General features: G+C 42.4%; 1 protein-coding gene across 2 annotated transcripts; it reads left to right on the top strand.

Annotated features, from left to right (window-relative positions):
* The first annotated feature begins 1,599 nt into the window (after positions 1–1,599).
* Positions 1,600–21,314, top strand: sash1b (SAM and SH3 domain containing 1b). 2 transcript variants are annotated; one of them, XM_080480436.1, is made up of 18 exons: positions 1,600–1,670; positions 5,470–5,598; positions 7,422–7,472; positions 8,105–8,154; positions 10,770–10,810; positions 11,044–11,130; positions 11,617–11,729; positions 12,313–12,414; positions 13,560–13,692; positions 14,242–14,642; positions 15,562–15,636; positions 15,931–16,074; positions 16,165–16,297; positions 16,424–16,593; positions 16,716–16,922; positions 17,208–17,358; positions 18,054–18,185; positions 19,916–21,314. In XM_080480436.1, the coding sequence occupies exons 2-18, from the start codon at positions 5,554–5,556 to the stop codon at positions 20,062–20,064; spliced, it is 2,184 nt and encodes a 727-aa protein (XP_080336562.1). In that variant the 5' UTR covers positions 1,600–1,670; positions 5,470–5,553; the 3' UTR covers positions 20,065–21,314. The 2 variants fall into 2 exon arrangements, with proteins under 2 accessions (XP_080336562.1, XP_080336563.1); XM_080480437.1 differs by having other exon boundaries at positions 15,934–16,074; positions 19,916–21,308.
* The last annotated feature ends 105 nt before the right edge of the window (positions 21,315–21,419 follow it).

Below are 21,419 nucleotides of genomic sequence, written 5' to 3'. Positions count from 1 at the left end.
AGCCCTTTGGCACCTCACCCTGAACGTATCCCTCCAGCATCTCCATCCATCTGCAGATCAGCATAATCTGCATCCTCCTGCCACGGATCTGACTGATACTACACCCCCCCCCCCCCCCCCCCCCCCCCCCCCCCCCCCCCCTGCTGCTCTTTGATGTCCACCAGTCAGTCGCCAGTTATTAAAGACCACTGGTGGCGATGGGGAGGGTTGTTTCTCCACACTTTAATCTCACTGACTAATACGGCAAGCAAATGGGGTCACAACCCTGACGCTTAGTTAATACCTTAAGAATATGTGAGGATGCTTGTGTTGATACATGCAACACGCGATATCAGTGAGCAGAGGAAGACGAATAACCAGCTGGGTCTTCTGGGAATATATTACATTACACTCAACCTAAAGTGTCATCTTTAATTGGCTTTTAAACTCTTACATTAACTCCTGCATGCCCTGATAAAATAGCGCCTCATACAGCAACGGAACCACATGGATACAATATTGCTATTTGCTGCCCCCTGCTGGTGTGCGGGGTGGAACTACAATTGCAAATGAGTTCACGGACCATCCGCATTGTGAAAGATGTATTTTATTCTTATTGTGTGAATGCTGGAGTCATTCATTTTTATTTTCTTTCAGGGTTATGGAGGATTAGGAAAGAGGGGGTTGACTCGGGTCAACTACATACACCGACAGACTACAACAGGGATGTCAAACATAAGTCCCGTGAGTCGAAAACGGCCCACAAGAAGCTTCTATCCAGCTGCCAAACTACCAAGCAAATTATACAATTTTCAATGAGAGCATTGATTTTATATATATATATTTTTTTTTTTAAACAAATTCTCTTCAGTGTAGGGGACACAACACAACACTGAGACTTGAGCTGAGATATATGTGATGTTGCTTTCAAACTAGACTCAAAGCTGTGTCTGTAAAAACATGTAAAATACAACAGCTATAGAGAGATTTTTGTATTTTGCTCCTGAAAGTTTCAAAATAAAAATTGTTGTAGATTGGCGTAATTTTCTGTAGTATTTGTTTGGTTTTGTGACACTATAGACCTTTTTATCATGTAGACTGCGCAACAACAAAGAAAATCATCAGAGTTTATATTCAAAGGCTATTACCACACTATTTTATCAGTCTGGCCCACTCAAGATGAAATTGGGCTGCATGTGGCCCCTGAACTAGAATATGTTTGACACCCCTGGACGACAACGTCTCTCAATAAGAGCATTTGCCTTGAAACATCATTCGAACCCCACACAGACATAAACATGAAGGCACACTCTCATACACTCGGAGGCGGTGGTTTATTTGAACATGTGAGTCAGACAGTCCCTGTGGGCTACAGCTGGAGAGAGAGCTGCGCGCCCCACCCAGCAGCACCAGCAAACGTGCTTACAGCTGCCCCATCCCCTCCTCCTCCTCCTCCTCCTCCTCCTCCTCCTCCTCCTCCTCCTCCTCCTCTTCCAGCCTCCCCCCAGCCAAGCTCCCTCTCTATTTTATGCGTGGCGAGAACCCCTCCCCTACACTCCAGGATGTATTGTCCTCCAACTTTCTCAAGTGAGTTAAGTTTCCAACACTGAGCCTCTCACTCACAGCTCTGTGGCGGAACTTAAAGAGCAACTACTGGATAGCTGCTGTTGGCAACCAGATGCCTGCTTGTGGTGAGTGTATTTTTGTGTATGCACAGGAATGTGATCCTCTGGTTAAAAGCTGGTAGCTTTAGGTTTAAGGGAGGGGGGGATTTTTATTTTGTTAAGCTATGTTTTCAAAAGATAGATTAGATGTTTGAATTGTAATCCTTGTGTCTAAATGCTGTTAATGTAAGTTGATGAAAACTTTGATTTAGCAGTAAACACTTAGACAAGTCAGGGCTTGTTCCCTCTTGATTTTTATTTTATTTTTTTTCATTTTTTTAATCATCAATCATTACTTTGTTTAGGATGTAAACAACCGCTTTTCACACATAGTTAGTGATGTTCATGACATGTGATTGTCTGCAAAAAGTTATTTAGTTGCATTTTCATTTTAAATTAAGTTGTGGGACTGTTTTAAATGATGCCTTAGTCCATACACGTTGGGTGTGATTGCTGTGAATATACATCCTTTGGAAAATACAACATAAAGAAGGTTGTAACACACATAACGTTTTTATCATATAATTAGTCTTTTCTTTCTTTTTTACAATGTGCTGTTAGTACTTACTAGTGCTACTTTGTTACATCAATCCAGATGTGTGTGTGTGTGTGTGTGTGTGTGCGTGTGTGTATGTGTGTGTGTGTGTGTGTGTGTACAGTGAATTTTACTCCATCTGACTATCAAGACCATTTTCCCATCAAGAAGTTTAAATACTTTTTTCTGACATCCAGACACGTCTGACTCAAAACAGGAAGAAGCAAACTCTTAACTAATACTTTGTGACCCAGGTCTGGTTCTTTAAACTTGTGAGAATAGACAGAGGAACTGTAAAAACACTCATTAGGTACTCAAGGCCCCGGGGGCACGTGGATCTTTTGTCTGCCTGTGAGATGCTCATCGCCTGAGAAATGTGACTCCGCACTCTCCTTTTCAAGCCTCTGTGGTTGATGCCTCATGCTGCACTTTTGGCTCAGACAGTATTAATTTAGAGACTGAAAACAAACACAAAGCGCCCTGGAATATTTTCAGAGTTTTTTCCACGAAGAGTCTCAAAACTAATTTATTGAAGCATTTCGGTCACTTTTGTTTCTCGTAGTGTATGCTTTGTTTACGTTCGTCCGTAATAGGGACGTATACACACACCGTGTCTGATAAGCACTCAGGGCGATGCGATACCATGTGGCTGTGTAACAATAGGCTGTTTATGTGGATTAGTGGCAGTTGGAAGCAGAAGAGCAGTTGCAGCCAGGCACAGTGCGGCGCTTCTCAGCCTTGTCTCTTGACTGTATGAAAAGCAGCCAGATTTTCGGGGCCGTTTTCAACCCGGGGGCATGTCATTTACTAAATGAATGGGCCTCTTTTCTGGACAGTTGGGCCAGTCACAGTCTATCATGACAAGAGACAAGCGAGCCCACAGTATTACTTCTCTCTGCAGAGGACTGTTTTCAGCAGGCACATTTGCATTCCTTCAGCGAATGGTGGCATGAGGGAAGCAAAATAATCATAACGATGATGTATGAGACAGTTTATGAACATACTGTGGCTATTACTAACACAGCTCATGCTTGTAGGCCCACTCTTAAGTCATGACAATGTACCATGATGTACTGTCTGTCCTACATGCTGAACTGTATTCATCCATGTTGTGTTATCTTAAGCGTTTTAAATTTGCTTCTTGCTGGAATGCTCTGATGGTCATGTGTCCAGTTTTGTGTGAAGGAAGGCCTTGGGGAGTCTATTACAAGACAAACAGGGAAACAGGCAATCACAGACATGTATTTACACCTACTAGCCTCAACACGTTTTGGGATTTTCGGGAGGAAACCTGAAGAAACCTGAGTACCTGAAGAAACCCCGTGCACACACATGGAGAACATGCAAACCCAGAAAAAACCTCAAGCCTGGATTTGAACTGCGGATCATTGCATTGTGGGTCAGTGTTGGCCACGACAGCACAACAAAAGACCAACACAATGAATTCACCCTGAATGGATATTTAGCAGTACAAGTCTTCTCATGTACCTCAGTCTGTCTGGTCATGTTCACTCAGTCATTAAGAAATTACTCATACTGATAAAAAAAACTGCCACTTGACCAAGCAGTCCTCCTCCTCACCACCGCTTTTGTCGCGTTTGGATTTTGTCGCATCATTCACGTTGTTTTGGTTTTTGCGCCCGCGGCTTCGCCGCTGGTTTACTCTCTCTATGCTCACGCCGTCATTTCCAGGCACAGTCAGCAGCTGTTTTCAACAAAATGAACCTCTAATAACCCACTGCGTGCTTCCTGCTCAACACCGCACAGACCGATTTAGCGTCAGATGGTGACATAGCGTTGCCTTTAGAGCCGCGGAGCCTGAAACCAGCGAAGACACCAAACAGATGGACTCAAACTTGAAACATGAAACATGTGTCACCTGCAAAGTCCACCTTAATGTGCTTTGAGGAAAGATGTTGTCAGATGTCTAAATTATATACCTATTTTTTAAAAAAAGATAGAAAAAGCAACAGACAAGTAAAAACAAAAGAAATTACCATTTGTGCAGCTTTTGGCCATGGCAGGTACCTCCATAGATTGGACCCGATGAGCGTCAGTTCTCTTCCGGTGGTATCAGGGAACCTCCTGCCCATACATCTGATTTGCAACTATTTCTTACGTTAATTAAGATTAAGAAAGAAAATGCAAAGTGCAAAACGCAAGGTACAAAACTTCTCATTTAGTCATTAAGTAACCTGACATGCATGTTTCGAGTGAGAGAGGAAGCCAGAAAAGCCCAAAACAACCAATGCCACTCAGGGAGAACGTGCAGACTCCACTCAGAAAGGCCCTGAGACAGAAATTGAGCTTTTTGTGAGGCAAGACTGCCAGCAGCCATTGCATCAGCGTGCACCAGAAACAGCATATAGAAGACTCTTTGATAACACCTTTATGTGCAGTAGTGGCAGGTAAAAGAGGGACATTACTTAAAACTGTACTGTCAGCTGCAAATAGTTGGCTGAAGTGTTTGTTTTATTTTTATTTTTTCAAAAAATCAATCCTGGCCACAAACGTGTGCTGGGTAATTGTTGTATACGACATCTTGCAAGTGATACTGAGTGATGGGACTGCAGGCTGGTCTTGTTGCACTTCATGTACGTAGTCAACATGAGAGAAGGTGTTTGGACTCTCCTGCAGAGAACGAAACAAAAGAATACAATGGGTTTTATTGAAAGGCAGATTTAGGGTTATTGCTTTGTCAAAGAGCGGCCATGTGACGATTCTGATCCCAAAGGTCGCAAGATCATAAACCTCAGCAAAAAGTCTGTGATTTGTGTTCTTCGCACTCGGCTAAAAGCACGTAACGTTCCGGGTTCACAATGGAAGGAAACAAGGAGAGGTTACATCCAGGAGAGAGCGATCCTCCAACTGAGTGCTTCTACTGCTTGTGATTTACGGTAGACTGAACTGTGGCCTCTCGAGTCAAATCTTGATGACTGTGAGAGCGCAGTGAGCATTGCATCTGCGTCACACCGTGCCTCTCCTGGCCCGGGGGTCAGGCCTGAGGAGAGCCGAGGAGGTGAACGGGGTCACGCTGCAGGAAGACATCAAACTGCTGAAGATCGTGGCACAGCTGGATGCCTCTGATTCCGTCACTCTCCTGGAGCTTTATCTCAGTGCTTCCTGGATGTCTTTGTTGCTGGTGACACTGGTAAAGTTTGAAACAATGGCTTATCGTGACAGTGGTCGGTGTTTACTGTGTTTGCCTGAAGTCTGGCATCTCTGTGGGGTGTCGATTTCCTCTCCAGTCGTATTGGTGCGAATGTTTGAATCCCTCCTTATCTCCTGCAGGACGGCTCGGTGGGGAACCTTGATGACCTGTCTCAGGAGTACTCTCAGTATTACGGCACCTCCCTCAGTGACGTGTGTGAAAGGATGGAGGAGCTCAGGAGGCGCAAAGTGGAGCAAGATGCAGAGTTGGTAAGTCGCCTGATCAGCACTCAGTTGTTTAGGTTAATCGTTTTCAGATGATTAACAAATTCACCACATCTTTTGAATATATTTGCCAAATTTACTTTTGCTGATGTTGATGAATGTCCCTCTCACATCTGTCCATTCAGTTTTGAGTAAGAGGCAGTTTAGCTTTGCATGAACCACTGGAAAGAGTTTACCTTGCTCAGTCAGAAGGTGACAAAATCTGCCTACCTGCACTTTCGAAATCTAATTACCAACTAATTACATGTTTGTTTACACAGGCTGGCGGTTTCACTCAATACAGACATGAATCAAATTGATTTTCTCATCAAACGCCCAGCATGCAAGCAAATAAGCTGTTTTCCCTGACTTCTAAAACTGTCCCTTCAACGTGCGGCTCCTAGAGTGTGTTTTAAAAGTGTATTTTGAAGCAGGAGTCTCCCGAGATGTGTCTCGTTCTTGGGGTAACATTTGGTGGTTAACAGGTACCAAATAGTGTTTAAAAGTAAGGAGGTTTTTTGAAGAGTATTTATTGACTGAAAGAAAAATGTCACAAATATGTAAGCGCCTGAAATTACTTTTCTGCGGGGAGGAGGAGCTCAGTCATCCAGGAAAAACTCTAAAAGTGAACCTGGCTGAAAGGAGTCATTAGGGGTGATTGGGACGTCTGATTAGGTTTCCCATAGTCGCCTCTCATAAAGTCTGCCAGGGAGGAGCCCCCGAGGTCTGCCCAGGAGAGATTATAATGTATGTTGATTGGTCCGGGAGTGGCTTTGGGTCTGTCCATGATAACTGAAGGAAAGGTAGAGATATCTGAGCTTCTTTGTTTTTCCACCCGCCTGCCTTAAGCCTTTAGTGGGAAAGAAAATGAATGAAATTAAAAAGATTAAGTAGCTTTGCTCCATGTTGTGTTGACTTTCCCACTGCTTTGGTTAACATATTTGCTTGTTTGCTTGGTAGCCTGTAGTCCTACCCTGGAGAGCAGATGTAAACACTGATGAAGGAAATCTTTGAGCTTAAGAATAGCTCCTTGAAATGTAAGGTCATTTCCAAGCGGATTCTCCAATCTTTATCGATGTGCTATCTAATTTGTCAAATTGAGAAAAAGAGTTATTAGTAGTTGAATTGGATGTAATGTAAAACAAAAAGGTTTGACAAAAGCATTTCAAGGCACTCAGAAACTCAGAATTATGTCATGTTGTTACGACTACAGACGTGCCAGTGATATGGGGCAGGCATTTAAGTAAATATACCTGAAGTGACGTCGGGAGTCGGAGGTGTCAAACACACAAGTTGCACAACCGGCGTGTCTGAGGGTTGGTTAGTCTGGCCTGTGCGATGACCTTGTAAATGACAAAGGAACCGTTTCAATTTCATTTCTGAATATGAATAAGAGCTATAACTCATTCACTGGGCATTGTAATGATTTACCCAAGCTGAGAGATCAGTGACGTAACGATGAAACCAAGCTTCCTTAAAGCTCGAATTATGTATGGGCATCGATGAAATAGTGTGACAGATCATATTTGATCTGGTTTCTTTTAAATTATTGAGCTATGACGCAAGAATCACGAGGGCTTTTTTTTCTTTCTTATTTGCAAGCCTTAAACACATTGTTTTCATTGTTTCTTTTACTCATTTTCAAAGGGTTATTTATTTCTAGTGTACAGCAGTGGGTGGGGACATAACTGGTGACACATCGCCGGTGTTATTCCATAATGTGGGTCAGCTGATTCATTTACATGGCTAAATTATTATTATTATGTCTCTTTCTATGGTATGATGACAATATACTTTACCTCTCCACATCCTCTGCCTGTGTACTGCAGGGAAAGATTGACTCATTGGCCACATCACTGCAGCTCCGCTCTCAGATCCAGGTGAGTGTCCAGCTCCGAGTGTGTCAGACCCCCAGAGGAGGACACTTCCTCTTCTATGCGTCAGCAGACAGGCTCATAGCCGGCCGAGCAATTGGCCCATCGTGGTTGTCTGGAGCAAAAGCAATACACCAGGCCACAAAGTTACATTAAACTGAATGTGACACAGAGAACTGGCCTTCAGACGGCAGTTGAATGTTCGGGAATGAATCCCAAAACCTGGTGATTTGTGGGATGTTGCTGTACTTGAGTAAAAGCTGCTTCATATTTACAGTTGGCATGTTCTATAAAAGCCAAATGTATCTATCTTTAAGACATGGAGCGATGTATTCACAGTCCTACCTTTCGAGAGTAATGGATGCTTTTCGGTGTGCTCATTGTTTTAACGACATGATGAAATACATGTGCAATCACTCCCTCGGAAGCATCCAGCTCTAAAGGCAGAAGCATATAATTGTCGCAGAAAAACCATGAAGGGACGCACACACAAATAGAGTATGTCGCAAGCTTTCGAGAGTCATGGGAAAGCAGCAGAGTATAAATGACCATGAGAAAACGTAGAATGTTTGTTGGTGATACTGACTGGCACTACTGGAATACAATGTGTTCACAATAACAATGTCTTTCTTTGTAAGGAATCCCTTGGACTCAGCAGTACCACATCGACTCCAGAGACAGAGAGGAGGTGAGAAACAACTCAATCAACACTGAACAATCTAAGTACTACCTTGGTTTGAATATAAGACAACTCTGATTGTAACGCCATCGTCTGTTTTACAAAGGTTTTAAAACAAAGTTAAAAAAAAGACATGGAATTAAACAGCACTTGTTAATAAGTAGCAGGACAGGGACACATGTGAGTAAACTTTTTCAGACTTCTCAGATGTTCTTTCCTGACATGGTGCACACTTAAGATGGTCGTCTCACATCCGAACAGAGTGGCATGTGGCAGCAGTTAGACGCATGCCAGACGGCAACAGATGTTCTCTACTCAGCTTTGTGTGGAAGTGGGAAGTCTGCAATCAAAGGAGTGACTCCATGTCGGATCGGTCTGTCTCATTGGGTTGACTTTCCCAACACGCAGTTTTATGCACAGTTTCCTCAGCCTGTGCCTCGCATAGATCACCGACCTGGCTGGTTTTGAACACCTGCTCTTCTCATAATGCAACAATTTGAGACGCAGCCTTTGAACAGCTTGTCAGCACCCGTATCTGGAGCTGACTTGTCATTGCTGTATGATCTTGTATCTGAGGCCCCTGTCCTGTTGTTATGCAGACCTATTTCCAGAAAAATAAAAACCTTTCGTATATTTAGGGACATTTTTCTTAACATTCAGATGATCTGAGGAGAAGAGCTGAGGGACCAGGACTTCCATGATTTATTAACTATATCTGGGGTTCGTATTTTGTTAAGATTACTTGCTTCAATGAAGCTTTTTATAGTGCTTTAATACACTGAACCTTGACTCCTCCCCCTGTATTATCACCACTCTCCACATGTGCATTTCCTTTGTTTCCTGTTGCCCCAAAGACTCATTTATGAGGCATTTTTGTGTGACCTCTGAACCTCCTCCCTTCCTGCCATTGTTTGTCTTGAGGGATTAAACAATTAGTCACATCTTGTCATTGGAGAGACGAATGGCGGCTTCAAATAATGACTCAGCAGCACATTGATTTGATTACATTTGTTAAAAAGACACACCAACACTTTGAAAAAGGATATTGAGCAACATCACACTTTATAAATTTTGGAATTGGCCAGCATCATTTAGACTCCTTGTATGAGTCCTGTTGCAACATTAAACTTAAACTGCCCCCTAGTGGGACCACTGTGTACTGTGACACAGTTTTGTTTAGTTTTTTCTACAGAGTCACACTAATCCAGAGATTGCCTCCCATATTATTTGTAGAATCAGAATTCCATATGTATTTCCAAGTGTGAGGCATCTCTGACCAATGTGAGAAACAGAGTAAATTAAGGATAAAACAAAAGTAAAACATGTTGTAAAATGTCAACATTAGAGGCAGCCGAAGCTGTGATGATTGGGTGGGTTTGATAAGTAATTATGTATTTAACTCTTTTCAGGGGACTCCATGAAATACTTCTTAACAAAAAAAAAAAAAACTGCATCAGTAAACATTTTTTTCAATAATAGAAATGCTGTATACTAATATAATATATATTGAAATTTGGAGGCTTTAAAACATTGCTGAGTGTAATATCTTTTACCCATATAGGACTCACAATTTGTACTTTCTGAAAATATGAGCATATGAATTAAACATTCATTTTAGCAAAGGAAGCCCAGCCAGTTACTTTAAGCACAACATGTCAATTTAATCATTTTAAGAATTATGAATACTTTTTTTCTGATCATATTTTCAAGTGTCTCTCACGTGTCACACTGAACAACCAGAGGTCAAGGTGACATTATTAGTACCTGTAGGTAAATTGTTTTTGCAGTTGCAGGAGAAGATCTGTCAAGCGAAACAGACTCATTAAAAAAAAAGAAGACATAAAAGCGACACAGACACAGACACAGACAGGTATTCACTCACAGGCTCACTGACTGAATTAAAAATTTATAAATGAATAAATGAAAATCAAACAACAACTAAAATGTGATTAAAAATGTGTTAAGAAAGGAACAATAAATAGTTAAAAACCAGGTCAGACTTTCTTTAAAAAGGATAAGACCCATAGGTAAACTGGACTTGTTTGAAAGAGAAGAGAAGAGAGCTTGGTGTCAGATGAGTGAGAGCTGAAGTAAAACCTCAAAAACACACAACAAACAGCCTTAGAGAGAGAGAGAGAGAGAGAGAGAGAGAGAGAGAGAGAGAGAGAGAGAGAGAGAGAGAGAGAGAGAGGAGAGAGAGAGACGAGAGAGAGAGAGGAGGGTGAAAGTGTTCGGGGAATGCAGCAGCCACGTTAGCGCTGCTGTGGCTGCAAAACCCCGAGAAAAAGGCTCTATTGTTGCGGCGATGGCTGCAGAGCGCTGACCTCTGTTCACCAGCCGAGAGCGGCCAGTCGGTTTCATCTGCTTTGATTTGACTCCACTGCGATGCCGCTGTCATGAGCTGCAGTCCGCTTCTCTGACTCTTCTGTTTTTATGTTTTTATATTTTATTTTAAACTGGCTCAAGTCAGGAGGGTAACAACGCTTGATGAGGGAAATGGTGGGTTAGAAGGGAAAATGAAGAAAATAACTTTGGACAACAGGTACTGTTCTCTTCGGTGGTTTGATGCCACATTTGAGCTCTTTGAATCAATCGGATCTATTAATTGTTTTTGTTTTTTTTAGGTTTCCTGTGCACAAATCCAGCTCAGATGATGGATCAGGAGGTGAGTTGAAGTTTGATAAGTATATTGGTTTGTAGTTGGCGTAAATCTTGTTAATCTCACAGCTGCTGGACACTGTTCAGCAACACCTGTGAAGAAAAAAAGTATTTTTAATTGCTGTTATGTTGATTTAGTACAGAAATATGCCGATTTTTCTTAATAATTTTTGTGCTTTGGTTTAATATTGTTGGCCTATATTTTCTCTGTAATTAAAGTAAGCTGATTATATTCAACAGGAAGATGGGATGGAAGGAGAAAAGGCAAGTCTTTTTGGCAGAGTTTCAAAAAGTCACAGAAGGGAGTGATACGCCAGATATCCAAAGGTATGTTCCACAACAAGGGTATCGTTTAAACTATTCAACATTTTGTGTCATTCCTAGTTTGGGAAATCAAGTGGTTTCACTGTTGATTGCTGTTGAAGACATCGCCCAATTTTTTGTTTCTACAATTTTAAATTCTGTATAAATAAACACCAAAATCCAATATATATATATATATATATCAATCAAAACTGACCAAAATTACAGTGTTATGCATGCTGTCGTTGAAAAGAAAATCTCTAAATGGGATTTTTTTTTTTTTTTTAAAGATTCCTTTAAAAAAAAGTTTGTATTTGCAATAAATGGTACTAGTGTTCTGCAAAAGTGTGCACTTTTCTGAATAGTGATGTTTTCTGTAACTGTCATTAAGTTTTAATGTTTAGTTTTAAAGAAGCAATGACAAGGTGATCAAGTCCCAATAGATCTTTCATTCTGAAATCATCACTTCGGTTTTGGCCTCTTAGTTATTGTTTTGTTGTCGTCTTGCAGGTGATGATGTCGGTTTCGTGGCCAGTGAAATTACCATGAGTGACGAAGAGCGCATTCAGCTGATGATGATGGTGAAGGAAAATATGATCTCTATAGAGGAAGCCCTGGCACGGGTAGGAAGTTCTGTCTCTCTTTTTTGATGAAGATATGTTGAAAATCTCTATTTAAAATCCTTGTAGAAATTTGTTGAAATGATCTTTTAGGATATATTCTAAATATAGAAACAAACACAGACTCAATCTTTCACACTTATGGTTCAATTCAGAACGAGCAGTTAATGTTAAAAGTGCTTTTAAAATTCTCACTGTGAAGAAAAGGTGCTTTCCACTCCACCACCGTGTGGCCCTGGTCTGTCTACTTTTGTTTATTTCTTTTATAAAGTAAATAGTACTCCAATTTGTTTGCATGTTCTCCCTGTGGATATGTGGGTTTTCTCCAATATATACATATATGAGGCTATTTGATGCCTCCAAATTGCCCGTAGTGTAGAAGTTCAGTATAAAAGTTGTATTAATTGATAGTTGTATGGAAATGGTCAAGGTTTGTTTTCATTTGTACAAGTTAAAAGTTTTGCTGAAAGTAGTTTCCTGTAAATTGTTATAACGTGTAGCTTTTGTTGACGGCACCTCTGAGATCACACATAATAGAGTGGAGGAGTCCATCATTAACCAGCAGGCTCATCCTCTTGTTTTGCAGCTGAAGGAGTTCGAGAACCAAAACAGACAAACCTGCAGGTCCGAGCTGACAGAGTGGGTTGATCCCTGCAGTCCCAACACAAGCGAGTCGCTCGGCTGCAACGTAAGTCTCCGAGCTCCCGGGGGGGGGGGGGGGATCTTAGTCGCGTTTTAGTGCTGAATCACTGCCTCAGCCCGTGTGTTGTGCATGACAGCCTCTGATCTGCTCGTGCCAAGGCTGCTGAGCTGTTGACAGTGCCCCTCTCTGTCGCTCTGTGCCTGTCCCAACGATGAACTGGGGCCCCTCTAAAGCCCTGCAGCTCAGGGCCTTCTCTCCGACTGCAGGCCACTGGACGTACTCCTATTCATCGTTGTCAAAGCGCTAACCCCCTATTGTACCGCAGTGAGCGGGTGGATTCAGCGAAGGGCAATGTTATGCAGGCCGCAGCTCTTTTGTCCATGGGTGGGGTGATTATGGGGCTCAGGTTCAGGGCACATTTTTCAGATTTGTCTGGATTGGCTGACTATTTCTTTTAGCTCTGCGTCGCTCACTTTCTCTTTTGGGCATATTCATATGATGTCTCTATTTGTTTTTAATGCTTTTTATCTTTGTTCTCATATAGAACTTCCACAATTTGGATGTGTTTACAATATACTGTAGTATCACGAACCACTTAAATCTTTAATATTGTTTCACATTTTGATCTGCGAGATGGACTAGATCCTCTTTGAGTGAAACCAATAAATGTCATCTGCGATTAGACATTTAAAATGAGCAAGTCCCAGGGGTACTGTTTGTCTGTTCTTTTGCATTTTCTCGATATTATTAACCAGCTGATATAAGTACGAAAGCGGTCAAACAGCTGTGGTATCTTTGAAACGACGAGCATTTTGCCTCGAAGATATTTTCGAATCAGTTGTCGCACATATGCTTTATATGTGTCAACTTGCGTTGTTTTCTGTCCTATAAATGTATCAAGCTGCAAATAGTTTCTGCAGAAGATACCTGCAGCGGCATTTCACGCAAGTCCAGAGCTGAGTTATTAGAAATGGAGAATTAAAAATAAATAAAACCTCCCCGATAGTCAGTGAGCTCACAAGCTAAATCTGTCTGTGCAGCTCAAAAGTGTCGTTTCAAACTGCAAATATTTGATTTTTTATGACTGGAATTATTGGTCAACAGACAGATTATGATATTAACCTGCAAACTGCTATTATATTATTCAGTGTTTTTGTTGAAATGCAATGCCTTCTGATCTTTCTCATCAGCCCTGTGACCTCTCAGACAACGAACAAGAAGAAGCAGTGACATTCAGGAGGCTTCATAAACTGGTCAACTCAACTCGCAAAGTCAAGAAGAAGCTGATCAGGATTGACGAGTCAAGGAAGACGGAAGGAGAAGGTACGAGCATCCAAATATCATAAAGCATCTAACAACCCAAAGTGATCCACAGCTTCTATTGAATACATGTAGAAAATACAGAGTAAATCTTTTCACTGTCCTACAGAGTGAAATTACACGATACAAATGAGGCAGGTTGCAGTTATTTGCCCGTAAAATTAAAGGGTGTTTTGTTTTGCCGAAGATAACCACAAGGTGTTTACATAAGAGTCTAAACCAAAATATCTGTCATTGTGCAAGGCATAATTACTATTTCAGGAAGTGAATACACAGTAATGGCAGTTTTTAATATGTGTTTTCACTAGTTTGACTAATCTCTGCCTTGTTTCGCAGTTAGAAGAAGATTATGTTTGAATGTTTGTCTAATACATGATTTGAAGCAGATTGGAGGTACTTCTGAAACATTTAGCTACGACATACTGCTGCACAAGCCAAATAAATAGAAATGTTTGTATAAGACCCTCTGCTGATCTAAGCATGCAATTTTAAATTAGTACAATTTAATCACATTTTACTGGATGTTTATGTCCTTTCCTTTTCAACCTCCAGAGGACATGAATGTGGAGGGTCTTCCCTGTGGGGATCCCAGCATTTCTCTGTATTCAGGCGTGCAGAGAAAGCCTGTGATGTGTCCTGTGGACTCGCTGGCTTCTGCTCTGCAGGAGCAACTCACCTACGACAGGGACTCTGACAGCCTGACCACGTCGCCTTCATCCAGCAGCCTGGACACCTGCAGTAGCCACAAGACCTTCCAGGCCTTCGGCAAGTCACATGGGAGCCCCGCGCACCAGGGGGCCGGTGAAGCGGGAGAGCCGAGGGAGGCGGCTGAATGCAGTGGTTCTTCTTTCTCGGAAACAGAGGGGTGCAATAACGAGGAGCCAAAATTGGCACGCTCAGTGACCGACGGAGAGCTCTGTCACCAGGTCCTCAACCCACTCGGCCACCACGGGGTGAGTACAGAGGAGCCTTTGAGGAGGAATTGAGTAACAACGAGCGGCTCTTCCGACATGGCGGTGCGTCTTGCCAGTTCAGCACCATTATCTCTAAGGGTTCCACACAATCGCAGCGCTCCGCGGTATCGTCTGTGTCACTGTTGACAAACAGTTCGTAGTGATAATGGACGACGGGATTGAGCCCGGTCAATATTTCCAGCTGTTCGCACGTTCAGTGTCAGCTGACCTCTGACTCAGTAGACACGTTCACACCATCCTGGAAAACAGTGTGTTGAGTTACAATTTGTCTGGTCAGTGTGAAAAATGGCCCGAGTGAGTCTTGATTCAGGCAGAAATAACTGCAAGAATCTTCTAAAATGTCACAACTAACTAAAGGCCACAGCCATATAAATTACTTCTTGTATTTGTGCTATAACATCAATCTATAGTGTATATTATTTAACAAATGGCCTAAACACTTCACAAGTCTTTGGTCTTCACAATAATTATACTTTAAATAAATTGCTACTTCAACAATAGTCACAATGTTTTGCGGTGGGTAAATTCAACATGTGTTTCGTTATTTACAATATGAATTATCTGCTGTATATGACTGTTCTTTGCTTTTATCACTTTGTTTGAAGACATTTGTGGAAGTTTAGACTTCGTTACTTTTTGGAGACTATGCATTACATCATCCCACTTTAAACAGATATAGTCTGAGCAATTATTATATTGAGTATACAGTAACTTTTACAGTAACTAATATGATTTTTGTATATGATCAATGTTCCCCCCGTAATTTTTAACGTCTATTAATAAGTTATTGTTGATATTATTATTCTTTCCAGTGTTGCTGCTCAAATTTACTGTATGTCAATTAGTACTTTACAACAGGCACTCAGTATATCATATTTTTGTCTTGCTTCTTCCACAGAGGGCTTGCAGTTTCGGAGGATTTGACCTCACCAACCGCTTGGTTCACACGGTCAACTCGGACAATGACAACACTGTACGATACTGAACTCTTATTTTTACATACTTTTACTTTGGATTCAGAAACTGTGACAGGGACATAATGCGCACGGGAAAGACGATAGAAGTGAAGGAGAGAATTAATAACAAAAATTTTAATAAAGCAATACATTTCTACTTATATGAATGATGTGACTTGCTGGGGAAATGGAGCGTATCCCCAACCCTGAAGGGTGGTTGGAAAATTGTGTATGTGTTTGTTAAAAACTAAACCACAAAGATTCAGCATTGTTTGATTATTTCCTTTTATTTTGCTTCTGGCTGTAACCAGAAGAAAGATGGAGATGGCGCAGCCAAAGATGGTGTCAGGTCTCCACCAACGTCACGTATTTCACTGGGCAAGAAGGTCAAATCTGTGAGGGAAACCATGAGGAAACACATATCCAAGAGATACTACAACTCTGTCTCTGAGCAGGTATTCATTTATTAAAGCTTGTCGCTCACTAACAATGCACTATATTGAGAGGATTAATGGTTTTCTTTTTAAACTCTTAACGTCTCCCAGTCGAGTCCAGACCGTACATCCAGCTGCCCTCATTCCCCCCAGACTGACTCCGACTCTTTGGAGAAGCCCAAACTGAAGCCTGGAGGGTCGGTGGAGAGCCTGAGGAGCTCCCTCAGTGGTCAGAGCTCAATGAGTAAGTCTCTGCGTTGACACATCCCGATGAAGAGGAAAATAATCCTCAGTATTCTCCTCAGATACTGACTGAGCCACTGAGCGCTGATGGAAAGGTTTCTGTTACTCTGTGCGTGTTCCCCCGCAGGTGGTCAGACGGTGGGAACCACGGACTCCTCCAACAGCAACAGAGAGAGCGTGAAGTCTGAGGATGGAGAGGAAGACGAGCTGCCTTACCGCGGACCCTTCTGTGGACGAGCGCTGGTTCACACTGACTTCACCCCGAGCCCGTATGACACCGACTCGCTCAAACTGAAGGTGCACGACACACCCATCACACAGTTCAAGGCTTGCATCAAACAGGAATCCATATTGGTTTCCAATATTCGGGCCTGCGTCTGTTTTACTTGAAACTGAATGTCGCCTCTGTGACCCTGCAGAGCGGCGACGTCATCGACATCATCAGTAAGCCTCCGATGGGCACGTGGATGGGCATGCTCAACGGGAAGGTCGGCACTTTCAAGTTCATCTATGTGGACGTTCTGAACGAAGAGGAGGTGAAGCCCAAAAAGACTCGCAGGAGGAGGAGGGCCCGGCAACCCAAACCCACCTCTGTGGAGGAACTACTCGATCGCATCAACCTCAAAGTAATAACCTTCAAATGATAAAACGCGCTTCATACACACATAAACACACACACTGCAAACATGGGAAGAACTCACTTATGTGTTCATAACTACTGTTAAATACTATCAGGTTAAGTTCTGTGTTCAAATAACAGCCGTTGCTTATGATTTAAATAGTTTAACACACGAAGCCGCTCCTGGCAGAGCTGGTCCAGTTTAGTTCACTATTATATTTGTAGATTTCATCTCTACTGAGCTTACAGGCTGATTGTTAGATTGTTCTGGCTTGATCTTACTTCTCAACAGGAGCATCTCCCCACCTTCCTTTTCAACGGCTACGAGGATCTGGACACGTTCAAGCTTCTGGAAGAGGAGGACCTGGACGAGCTGAACATCAGAGACCCGCAGCACAGGGCTGTGCTGCTCACCGCCGTGGAGCTGCTGCAGGAGTACGATGGTGAGTTTTACCCTCAGCAGGGTGAAACACAAATAAAACCACAAATCAGCAAATGTTGTAAGACTTTGGAGAGAACTGTCTCGCTTTCTTCAATGCTTTTCAAATCTTATATCTATGAAGCATATGACATTCATGTGCTCCTGGAAAAACTCTGCGCTTTCTTTTTTTTTTTTTTTTTAAAGCTGAACAGTCTTAAAGTGTTTTTGCAATGTAATCCATCAACATTACCATCAACATTACACTTAATGACTCAAACAAACCCCAGTGTTTCACAAAAATAAGACTGGGTTGAAGCATGCAGGAGCGCCAGGGCCGCTCCAGGGCTTCCTGGAGAGATTATAGCTCTCGGTTGGTCTGGGAGTGGCTTTGGATCCTTTCAGAAGAGCTGGAAGTTGCAACGGAACAAAGATTACAGGGATTTCTTTGCTCTCCAAAAAACCGCCACAACCCCATGTGGACTGAGAAGATGGAACGGATTGATAAACTAAGCAGATGGGACATGTTTGTTTCCATGAATGTGAGTTCAAACAGGAATACAGGCCTATTAGAGTGTATCATTAATACAGAGCAGCAGAGCCCAACAACTTCTTTTTTTTTTAATGTGAATGTCCAAACATACAAAATGAAAGTTTTTCCCTCTTTGGGATCATGAAGCGTGACCTTGCGCCCCCTGTTGGTGGTCTTGTGCCTTGCAGGGAGCAGTGACCCGGAGCGCAGCAGTCAGTGTGGAGGCTCCCAGGAGAAGCTGCTGCAGGACAGGCGTGGCCTCTTGGGAGATTCCCCGCGGGACTCGGGCTGCTACGAGAGCAACGAGAACCTGGAGAACGGTAACGACAGCCTGACTCGCCTGTGAACTCTGTCCCTCTCCTTCAGGCCCTCTCCGGCCTCTCCAAAGACTCTCCGGTTCTTCTCCATCACTCACACCCTCCGACGTCAGACTTCACAACCTCCTCTGGAAAGACTGCTGTCGTCACACTGATCTCTGGATTTTCATGATCTCTCTAACCACAGTCAGACTTTCTTCTGTCTCTGCAGTACGGAGCCCGTTTACATGACGATTAAGATCCAATTACTGGGAGTAATCAGATAATCCTAATAATCTGATCTGACATGTTTACCTGCACTTCAGAAATGACATGTGTCAGGTCATCACCAGATTTGTTTCGGGGTACATAAGTGACTCAAACTTCCTGTCACTTTCAGTGATTTAACGTGAAATTCATCCCCTCTTCACTCCAGATATGTCTCTTTGTCAACTCTCTGAGCTGCACGTTAGGTTTCCCATGTCACCTTCATTTTCCATTATTTGTTTTACACATGCAGAGGTAGAATAAGAAATAGAAAACAGTAAATCACATTAATGGGTATCCATGCTTCAAGACATTGGAGCACAATCTAAATATGTTAATTTGACAAAACTCGCTGCATTACGTTGATTCTCTTATCTGATAAGTCCAAACATCAGATTTTAAAGTGCATTTAAACGGGCTCCTTATGTCAAACTGTGTTTCTGTCCATTCAGTGCTTTTAGAAGCTGACATGCCTTTGTTCTTTTTTTCTTTTTGTAAGAATAAAATCTGCCAGTCAGTATTAAAAATGGAGAAAAACCGAAGATTGAACATGACGGCGCCACATGGGGATGTTTACTAAAGCAGTGACACTTTCACTCTGTCAGAGTCTGTTCGCTCTTCTCGTAGCGCTCCACACAAATAGATCTAAGGTCGTGTGGTTGGGTTTTTTTTGCATTTACTGAAAGCGGGGACTGTTGAACCGGTGTGTGATGAGAGTGTTTAAACAACCATAGACTTAATTTAGCTTAAAAAAGAGACGAAGAAAAAAAACTTTCTCAGTAACTGCGGTACTTATTTTCTGTGAGTGCTTGCTTTTTCTCATGGCTGTATCATTGCTTACTGTGGTTGTTGGGTTTGGCTTCGGTCTGCAAAGCGTCGACAAGAGTTGTTCCTGTTGTAAATGAGGGCTCTGAATGTCTAAGGTTCATGTTAAAGGTGTGTGTGTGATCCGCCATGCATGTACAGTCAAATTCTGCTGTTTCTTTGTATATTTTTTTAATTGATCAAAAAAAATAAATTGAAAGAATAATAATAATGTTGCACAATATTTTATCACGTGCCTGAAAACTGTATAATGCAGAATAATTTAAATATTTACTTAGGAGTACAAACGTAATTGTTATAATTTGGCTTTTTGTATAATTGTAAATGCGCTCAAATGCAGAGTGTTACTGCTACTGTAAGATGTTTAACAGGTTCAAATCTGATTTCAGACTTTCTGACCGAGGCGGTTTTAGAGTCCGGAGTCTCTGCATTTTCTTGAAGTGTGTTTCTGTCATGGTTGAGTGGGATGAATAAACTGCTACATGCTTTACCACACCCGACTGCTTTTCTTTCATCCATCACTCATCGTAGGACTCATTTAAAACCTCTTCCTCTTCTCTTTCACTCCCCCACCCCCCAATGTCTCTGCCTGCTCTGATGCTTCCCAGACAAAAACAAGTTGCCTTATGTAACCTGCACAAACTCCCACTTATTTATTCCAGGAAGGGACAAAAACTCAGCTTCAGCCATCAGCAGGTCCTCGTCTGGCTTCGAGTCCGGCCATCTTCCCTCCCCAGAGCACCACATGACCTCTCATGGACGTTCAATCCTCGCAGTGATTCCTGCCGCCGGGGAGTCTGGGAGAGGTTGATCGGGCCTGTGAGGAGGGGAGTAAAGACACATAACAGGGAGAACCGACAGTCGTCACGCTGCGGCGGTGAAGTCTGGACCATGAGAGTGGAGGGTTCCTGTTTTGGATCCTGGAATGGCGACAGATCAAGTTTTAATGACTTGCTGCGGCGACCCCCGTGAGGCCAAATAAATAAACACCCAAATGGAGGAAAAGAGATGCCAACAGGTCACCACTAGGGGAGAAAAGTGATCTGAATCTCATGAGGAGCTCATCATTGCTCTGAAAGAAGAAAAAGAGAGTCTTCATGCACACAGGAAGTGGAATCAAAATCATAATCAGGAACTGATGTACAGAAGTATTCCTTCTCAAGTGGTCTCCTTTATCTCACATGGTGTGCAGACTGCAGATGTTCAGCACGTCTGGATTCATGGATCCGACTGAGAAGCTCAGGCTGGTACGCTTTCCCCTCGTCCTTTATCCTGTTTTTCGATCCAGAATGACGTCACTTCCTCTGCGCTTCGTAAATCACTCTGGTTCACGTCAGACACCAGGAGAGCTTGTCTTGATTGAGAACTTTCTGAGTTGCTGCGTTTCATTTGCAAGACTTGGTATGAAAGCGACCCTCAATGTGCAAGTCCTTGTTTGATAGAAAAGCTTTTATGTGCTTTAACAACAATGAGATACTGTTTATTGCTCACGTAGTTTAGGCCCCCTGGTCCTGCAGTTGCCCCGAGTTCACCCTCAGGATATTAACCTAACACGGACAGGCCTTTTATTACTTCTGTAACAGAGAAAGGCTCTGAAGTACATTTAGAAACCTGAATAAGATTACATTTTTACTTATATGTATTTACTGTCTGCATCTGCTTTAAAGAGAACAGTTTGTATTAGTTTTGTGAATAATTTCCGTCTGTATTTCAATTCATAATTTACGTGAAATGAGTTCGATGTTTGCATTGAAGCGAGTTAGAAATCCTTCTTTTATTCCAGTCTTTCTCGAGGTGCAGGGGTTTTAGGAAGCTGTGACAGTGAGCGGCTCGTTCTGTTCAGGTCACAAGTCAGAGACACACAATGGATCCTCTCGGTGTGACTAATCAGCAGCCCCCCCCCCCCCCCCCGACTCAATTATTCCAGGACAAACAGCTTGTTTTCTTTTTACGTGTGTTCAGGTGGAGCTGAAGTATTCATGAGGCCATCTGTGTTCTCGCCATCGATCTGAATTATGTTGCAGGAAAAACACAAGAGAGTGTAATAAAAACATTTGTGTTTAATACGGTTGTCCTGAGCTTTCTTTTTTATATCCATGTCCCCAAGTAAGATTCCAATGTTGCTGTTGCGCTCCGAGGCGAAGAAGAAAGACAAACCTCTGTCAC

Source organism: Lipophrys pholis, assembly GCF_963383615.2.
Source record: "Lipophrys pholis genome assembly, chromosome: 14".
Taxonomy (NCBI): Eukaryota; Metazoa; Chordata; class Actinopteri; order Blenniiformes; family Blenniidae; genus Lipophrys; species Lipophrys pholis.
This window is presented reverse-complemented; position numbering and strand designations above follow the sequence as displayed.